The following is an 8109-nucleotide window of genomic DNA, read 5'->3' on the forward strand; positions in this document are numbered from 1 at the left end:
AAGAGAACGATGGGAGCAAACACTACAAAGCAAGATTGGTTTTCAAAGGCTTTCAGCAAAAAGAATGTATTGACTACAATGAAATTTTCTCTCCAGTCGTAAAATTGTCTACAATCAGACTGGTGTTGAAAATTGTAGCTGCAGAGAATTTACATCTTGAGCACTTAGATGTAAAGACAACTTTCCTTCATGGTGATTTGGAGGAAGAAATCTATATGAGGCAGTCAGAAGGCTTCATAGAGGCAGACAAGAAAAACCTGGTATGTAGGTTGAAGAAGAGCTTGTATGGTTTAAAACAAGCTCCTAGACAGTAGTACAAGAAGTTCGATAACTTCATAAGTAATAGTGGTTTTACCAGATGCTAAGCCAATCATTGTTGCTACGTCAAAAGGTTCGATAACAACTTCATTATTTTATTGTTGTATGTTGATGACATGCTCGTTGCAGGCTCAAACATGCAAGAGATTATAAACTTGAAGCAAAAATTATCGAAGTAGTTTGCTATGAAAGATCTGGGCGCTGCAAAGCAGATTTATGGGATGAGGATCAAGAGAGACACAAAGTCGGGGACTTTGATGTTATCACAGGCTGAGTACATCAACAAAGTACTCTACAGGTTCAACATGCAAGATGTTAAACCAGTAAGTACACCTTTAGGTGTTCATTTTAGACTCTCCAAAGAACAATCACCAAAGACGGAGGAAGAACGTGCACACATGGTGAAGGTGTCGTATGCCTCAACAATTGGAAGTCTAATGTATGTCATGGTTTGTACCATACCAGATATTGCTCAAACAATGGGAGCTATTAGCAGGTACATGAATAATCCGGGAAAACTACACTGGGAAGCTGTCAAATGGATCCTCATATATCTGTGGGGTACTACAAACAAAGCACTTTGTTTCAAAGGTGGAGATACGATACTGACATGCTATGTAGATGCTGACTTAGCTGGAAATATTGACATCAGAAGGAGCACTACAGGGTATGTCTATACTCTAGGAGGTACTGCAGTGAGTTGGGTTTCTCAACTACAGAAGATAGTTGCTCTCTCCACAACTGAAGCAGAATATGTCGCTGTTACGGAAGCCAACAAGGAGATGGTTTAGCTCCAAAGTTTCTTGGAAGAGTTAGGCAAGAAACAAGAAAACAATGTCTTGTATTGGGATAGTCAAAGTGCTATTCATTTAGCAAAGAATTCGTCTTTTCATTCCAGGACAAAGCACATACAATTGAGATATCATTTTATCCGGTCTCTTCTGGAAGATGGGATTTTGAAGCTTGAAAAAATTAGTGGAGCTCAAAATCTGGCAGACATGTTGACAAAGACGGTGACCACTGACAAACTGAAGTTGTGTTCAGCTGAAGTTGTGTTCAACTTCAGTTGACATGCTAGAATAACAGGACCAGAAATGCTGCTGCATTGATCGAGGTGTGAAGACAGATTAAAATAAGTCTTCAAGTGGGAGATTGTTGAAAGTATTGTTAAAAGTTAAGTTCAAAGTTTGACAACCAACTTTGAAAAAATGATTTTCAAAGTTTGGTAAATGTTTTTTTTGAAAATGGTTTTCAAAGTTTGGTAAATATTTCTTTGAAAAATAGTTTTTCAAAGTTTGGTAGATGTTTGTTGAAAAATGATAATGGGATCATCATAATTAATCCCTAGACTTTAGGGTATTTACAAGATTAAGTCCTTAAGCTTCAACTATAAATACTCTAGCTCATTTAGCTTCAAAACAATCCCAAAATTGAAAATCATTTCTTTCTCCCAATTCTAGAGAGCTTTCTGTGAGTAGTGAGTGTTTTGTAAACACCTGTAAATTTTCTCTTTTAGTAAAAGATCTGCAGCAATCCGGAGACGTAAGAAAAATTGGCTGAACTCTGTTATCAATTTCGGGTATTATTTTTCCGCTTTTATTTCGCATTCTCACTAATCTGGTTATAGGGAAATTACTCGTTCTCTGTTTATTTCCCAACAGAATAATTCCTCAAGAGCTTGGTCCATTAGGAATTGAGGATGACCCCATTTTATGGGCACTGATGTTTGAAATTCTGGTTCAATGAGACTTGTGGAGCATAATTGCACTGTGTTATTGCTTGAGGTTGAGCCTAGAGCAAAAAGGAATGGAGGCAAGTTGTTCCCTAGTAATAGCTTTGCATATCATTCCAATGAGGAGATTTCAAGAAAGGTTTGTAGGTTAAATAGTGGTTTATCGAGATCCTCGGGATAGAGTGAGGTCGTCGTTCCTTTTAGTCGGTTGAATTTATGTGACAGGAGAAAGTTGTCTGAGACTGTTACTAGCCAAGTTCGTCTTAAGCTTACCGATTTTTTAAGTGGGCCTCTATTCCCTTCATTGAGGATGAGGAGAATTTCCTAAAAAATGGTCATATGTTGTAGAGAAAATCACTGCTTCTTCAGATGTCAAAGTCTGGTAGTGAACAGGGTTGCACAGATTTGAAGAAAAAGAATAAGAAGAGGATTTAGAGGGTTAAGTGTCACGTTAACACAAACTAACGGAGAGACTATTAAAAACAAACTAAAAGTTTAATGATTGTATTAAAAATTTCAAAAGTTGGGTGATCAAAATGCAAACATCTTAAAAGTTTAGAGACTATTTATATACTTTATCCTAATTTTTATTGACATTTTGCTCGAGAGTTTATGACCAACAATAGTGTTAAGATAATTATCCAAAAAAAAAAAAAACAATGGTGTTAAGTCTTATGAAATCAATGGTGAACTACCCATTTCCTAAAACATATTCAAAAACCAGATTCCTCCTTTGATAATCAATATTCAATACACCTTGTGCTAAAAATTCAACCTTTGAATCAAAACTTACCAAAAAAGCACAATTCTTTGAATAGCTTAAATCATTTTATTTTGTTATGGGAGCTGAAAAGAAATGGCTTTTCATTCTCTTTTCAATAACACTATTCTCCATTCTCCTTCTATTACTTTACTCAATCTCTGTTTTCAGCTCCCTTAGACCTTTCCCTTCACCCGTCCAGAATGGCCTTCACTATCCACCGGCTTTTGGGTATTATTTATATGGTGGTAAAGGTGATAAAGATCGGATCTTTAGGCTTTTGCTTGCTGTCTATCATCCGAAGAATCGATACTTGTTGCAACTTGGAGCTGACGCCTCTGATGTGGAAAGGTATAGCTTGGATTTGGCTTTGAAATCCGTGCCTGCTATTAGGAGCTTTGAGAATGTGGATGTTATAGGGAAGCCTGATAGGTTTTCATCTATGGGTTCTACACATATTGCCGCCACGTTGCGTGCTGCTGCTATGTTGATGAAGCTTGATCGTGGCTGGGATTGGTTTATTGCTCTGAGTGCTTTGGATTATCCCTTGGTTACACAGGATGGTAAGCAGCTTCAGTTCGTTTGTTCCTTTGTTTTTTGACTTAAATTGTTTTCTTTTTGTATGGAGTAGAGAATTAAGATTTTCTTATTTTGAGAAATTACTAGTTCTTGAAAATTTCAATGATTTGCATTGGTTCGGTATAGAAAGTTTAGTGCATTCTTTCCGAGCTTAGAGTGTTTCTCACTGTCTAAATTTGGGATTTGATTCAGGAATGTTGTACACCACTAAAGGAAAATTGTCGATCTTGATCATGTTTTGGACTAGTTTCTAGTTCCATTTAAGTTGTCATAATTCCAAGAATTCTTTTGCCATTACTTGTTGTCAAGTTATATTTTACTTAAAATGTAGGCTTTATAGCTGACTAGTGACTAAAGAAAATTTTCTGGATGAAAGCATGCATTCGCCTAGTTAGCAATCTATATTTTGAGGCGGTTTTAATTATGCAAAAATGAAACTTAGAAAGCTATCAAGCAGATGACAAATTTGATTCTGCATACTCGCTCAGTATCAAATTGGGAACTTAATGGTTAAGTAGTATGTTATATATGTCGTATGAGTGTCTTGAGCAGATTTATATTGATGATTCATGAGGTTTCAGTCGGACATCTCCGTTTTTGGGTCTAAATCTGCAGCGAATTGGTGAAACATTTAGTTTAGTGAAGGGAAGCAACTTTTGGACCAAATTTCCACCTGTTAAGATATGTTACATTGTTAGAGTAGTGATGCATCCCCTATGTTTCACTTTTGAGGCTTGTTTCAGAGACATCCCGGCATTATTATTGGTGCATCAGTTCTGTGATTATTTGTTGTTTTACGTATGAAGTTAGATCCTTTAGCTAATACACTTTGGCATTTAGATGAAGTGCCATTTTCCTCATACCATTACAACCCGAGGCCGCTGAAAATCATATCATTTGCTTTTCTGGATGGAACTTCTATAGAGACCTTACTGATACTGATTTTTCTGCAAGGTGCTCTGCGACCTGCGTCTACAGTTCTTGCTGCCAGTGGACGTCTGCCCAATTATTAAAAGATTGTTTGGTTGTTAAGTATTTTAAGGTTTAGTATGCTAGAATGAAAGAAAATGGCTTACTATCCTTTGTTACTGTGGTGAGATGAATTCTCGTAACGAACTAATGAAAATATGTGTGTGTGAGTTTTTGGAGCTGAAAGTGCTATGAGTTCTGATGCTCTTTACTTATTTTATCATGCTTGGGTGCAGAGTCTGGACACAGTAACAGTTTTGCAACTAGACAGCTCAGGTTGAAACCGATATCCGGAATTTTGTTTTAAACTTAATTAATTTCTGTTTATTTCTACTTCATTGTAGATAGGGTATATTGAAAATATTGAATAACATTTCTGCTACCGAGATGCTTTAGACTGAATGAAATGGAAAATACGAAGGATTAGTTCCTAATGCTACTAGGCTATAAAGTCCTCTTATCCATAGTCTTCCCATTATTTCTCTCTCCGGATCTCAATCTACCCGTGCACATCATTTGCCTGCGCACTATGCGTTTCCCCCCTTCATAATGCTACCTTGTATTTTCACACTTATGCTTCTATTGTTCTTAATTGTATCTATTGTAACCCTTCTTTTTTATTGGTTTTGTTTCGTATCTCAGATTTGTCCTACGTGTTCTCCTCGGTTAGAAGGGACCTAAATTTTCTTGATCATAATAGTGACCTTGGGTGGAAAGCGTAGGCAAAATCCTTTTTATAAGATCTATAGGTCCTTCTGCTGCACATGAATAATTAAAGCTAATTGTATCGGTTCCGTTTTATGCAGAGAACAACGGCTCGAGCCTATTGTGGTTGACCCAGGGCTTTACCTAGCTAGGAGGACCAAAATTTTTCATGCTACGCAGAAACGACCAATGCCTGAGGCTTTTAAAGTATTCACAGGCAAAGTCTACAATCCATATTGTTGCTTGAACTTTTTCTGAAACTAATTACATATATACATGATTTCATTTCTCTAGCAATGCTACTCTCATCTACAGTTTGGTACTGAATCGCAGGTTCCCCGTGGGTTGTCTTAAGCAGATCCTTTCTGCAATTTTGTCTTTTTGGCTGGGATAATCTACCCCGAACCCTTCTGATGTATTTCAACAATGTTATGTTATCTGAAGAAAGTTATTTCCATTCTGTCATTTGCAATTCACCGGAGTTCAAGAACACTACTGTAAACGGTGATTTACGATATATGATCTGGGACAGTCCCCCGAAGACGGAACCCCACTTTCTCAACATTTCTGATTATGATCAAATGGCTGCAAGCGGAGCAGCATTTGCAAGACCATTTCAAAAGGATGATCCTCTGTTGGACATGGTTGACAAAAAGATCCTCAAGCGAGGGCGAAACCGAGCTGCCCCAGGGGCATGGTGTACTGGCCGGAAAAGCTGGTGGGTAGATTCTTGCTCACAATGGGGTGATGTAAATATCTTGAAGCCCGGACCACAAGCAAGGAAGCTTGAGGAAACTATGATAAACCTTCTCGACGACTGGAATTCGCAATCTGATCAGTGCACATGAAGGTGTGTGACGAGACTCTGTGCATCGACTTTTCGTACGACTTTTACCGGGGGGGGGGGGGGGGACTCTGTATGATATATGATATCTGAGGGGAAAACAAGAGAATTTTCCATTGAACTTTTTGAGGAAGAAATCATTGTCGTACGTGAATATTATAAATAGTTAAAAGCTATAGAGAAACACGCATTAGAATGTCACAATCACAACTTGCCGTGGAGGAACCATTTCTTCATCATTTGTCACCTTCTCTTCATCATATTATTTCCTTTTCAACATCATTTACTTTGTTTTGATCGCCTAAAGTGTGTATATAAATACACATACACATATGTATTCATTTCCTGTCTTTGATAATCATGGAAGAAACAACCATGAAAGAGAGCAGACTTTTGATTTTTGAAGGCGGCCAGTCAGCAGATAACATGACGATGCCTGGTCTTCCTCAGGAAGTAGTCGTCAATATACTATCCAGGCTTCCCTTCACATCTTTGTTGAGTTTAAAGCTGGTCTGCCGACCCTGGCGAATCCTCATACATGATCCATTTCTCATTAGCAAGCACTTGGATGAGGCTGCCGGCAATGATCCGAGCTTCATCTTGGAAAGCAACTGGCCTATCCCCGACCAACGCTACTTCATAGATTTCTTCGATAACAGTGAAGGCAAAGTGACCTCGAAGAAGCTCCCCGCCATTAATTCTTCTACTAATCCCATGTGCTTGATAGATTCATGCAATGGGTTGCTTTGCATGCACGATTCATCACGAAGGATATTCATTTGCAACCCTTTTACCGGGCTTTACATCGAGCTCCCCAAATTGGTCAAGTACCCATCGCTAGTGGGGCATTTGGTGTTCGGATTTCATCAAACCACAAAGGAATACAAGGTGATGTACATGCACGTATCTTTTGACATTAGATATGTTATTTCATATTATTAACAATAGCTGTTGGTAATATTAAAGAGCGTAAAGCATGTAATCCTAAATTAGGAAGAGAAATTATTTTAGATGAGAGACAACACTCTTACATACGTGCGTCACCGCCGTCCGATCGGTTTGTATACGTGTTAACATATGTTAACACACGTACGACACTTATTATCTTTTTAAAATTTTAAATTGTTGTTATAATTTACAACGTTCCAACATTAATTTAGGTTGCTATAACATCTGTTAATACAACTGTCATAAATTCATTTTCTCTCTATGTTTTCTCTTGTTTTTAAAGATTTTTGCTTTCTTTTAGAAATTTTGACTTTTGAGAAAAATAATATCATTACCGTCTACTTCAAACTTCGAGTGTATAATTTCTTTGAGTATATGTTAACCTCGTAGACCTTGTTCACTGCAGCGATTAAAACAATGATTCACGACGACATAATATTTTGTTCCTTTTCGATTTATTCATTTATTTATCATGTTAGTGTAATGTCTAGTTTTTAAGTAAATTTACCAACAGTGTCAACTATTTACAGATAATTCAGATAGTATTTCGAAGACAATTGAGAAAAGTCTACTCAAGTACTATACCTACATCAACATCTTCAACTTTATCGGAGGTTCAGATATTTACCATCGGAAGTCCTTGTTGGAGAAATCTAGGAACAATACCGTATCGTTTTATTCTTTCGAAACCCAAAGCTTTGGTCCATGGGAGATTCCATTGGCTTTCCACGCCTAACAAGAACACCACGGCTACCTTGCTTATATCGTTCGATCTCGACACCGAGCGATTCCGGGAGATACCGAAGCCTGATTGTTGTTGCGGTTCAGACAAGTGTTTCCGTCAACTTATGGTTGTACGAGGTTGTCTCTCGGCAATCGCGTTTCACGATAATTACGGCGAACGATTGGAGATTTGGATTATGAAGGAATACAGTGTGAAAGAGTCTTGGATCAAGGAGTTCAGCATTGGAGCTTATTGCTTGCCTCCGACATTGATGCAGCAAGAGATCATCCAGTTCAGTGCTTATTTCAGACCTAACCGGTTTGTTCGATTTCTGTGTGTGTTGAAAAGTGGCGAGATCTTGTTGGAGTTCAAAAGAAAAGCACTTGTTGTTTATGATCCACGGGATGGAACATTCAAGGAGTTTACGTTTCCAGAAATGCCTAATCGCTTCAAAATAGTTATTCATGTGGGAAGCTTGAATTGGCTTCACAATTGATTCTATGTTTTCACAAGCTTGTATCAATGATATA

The 8109-nt window shown here is 37.8% G+C and overlaps 2 protein-coding genes across 2 annotated transcripts; both read left to right on the forward strand.

The window, feature by feature from the left end:
* The first annotated feature begins 2716 nt into the window (after positions 1-2716).
* LOC120133865 (beta-glucuronosyltransferase GlcAT14A-like) lies at positions 2717-5974 on the forward strand. Its single transcript, XM_039150363.1, has 4 exons — positions 2717-3373; positions 5001-5076; positions 5165-5280; positions 5397-5974. Exons 1-4 carry the CDS (start codon positions 2890-2892, stop codon positions 5909-5911), a joined length of 1191 nt encoding a protein of 396 aa, XP_039006294.1. The 5' UTR covers positions 2717-2889; the 3' UTR covers positions 5912-5974.
* Positions 5975-6267: 293 nt separating this feature from the next.
* LOC120134307 (F-box protein At3g07870-like) lies at positions 6268-8075 on the forward strand. Its single transcript, XM_039150750.1, has 2 exons — positions 6268-6795; positions 7386-8075. The coding sequence occupies exons 1-2, from the start codon at positions 6268-6270 to the stop codon at positions 8073-8075; spliced, it is 1218 nt and encodes a 405-aa protein (XP_039006681.1).
* The last annotated feature ends 34 nt before the right edge of the window (positions 8076-8109 follow it).

Source organism: Hibiscus syriacus, unplaced genomic scaffold (genome assembly GCF_006381635.1).
Source record: "Hibiscus syriacus cultivar Baekdansim isolate YM2019G1 unplaced genomic scaffold, ASM638163v2 tig00110597_pilon, whole genome shotgun sequence".
NCBI lineage: Eukaryota > Viridiplantae > Streptophyta > Magnoliopsida > Malvales > Malvaceae > Hibiscus > Hibiscus syriacus.

Coding starts and splice junctions, on each gene's coding strand:
- LOC120133865 (XM_039150363.1), top strand. CDS start 2,890: ATGGGAGCTGAAAAGAAATGGCTTTTCATTCTCTTTTCAATAACACTA. Junction 5,077..5,164: donor AGTGACCTTGGGTGGAAAGC/GTAGGCAAAATC, acceptor CGTTTTATGCAG/AGAACAACGGCTCGAGCCTA. Junction 5,281..5,396: donor GGCTTTTAAAGTATTCACAG/GCAAAGTCTACA, acceptor ACTGAATCGCAG/GTTCCCCGTGGGTTGTCTTA.
- LOC120134307 (XM_039150750.1), top strand. CDS start 6,268: ATGGAAGAAACAACCATGAAAGAGAGCAGACTTTTGATTTTTGAAGGC. Junction 6,796..7,385: donor AAACCACAAAGGAATACAAG/GTGATGTACATG, acceptor AACTATTTACAG/ATAATTCAGATAGTATTTCG.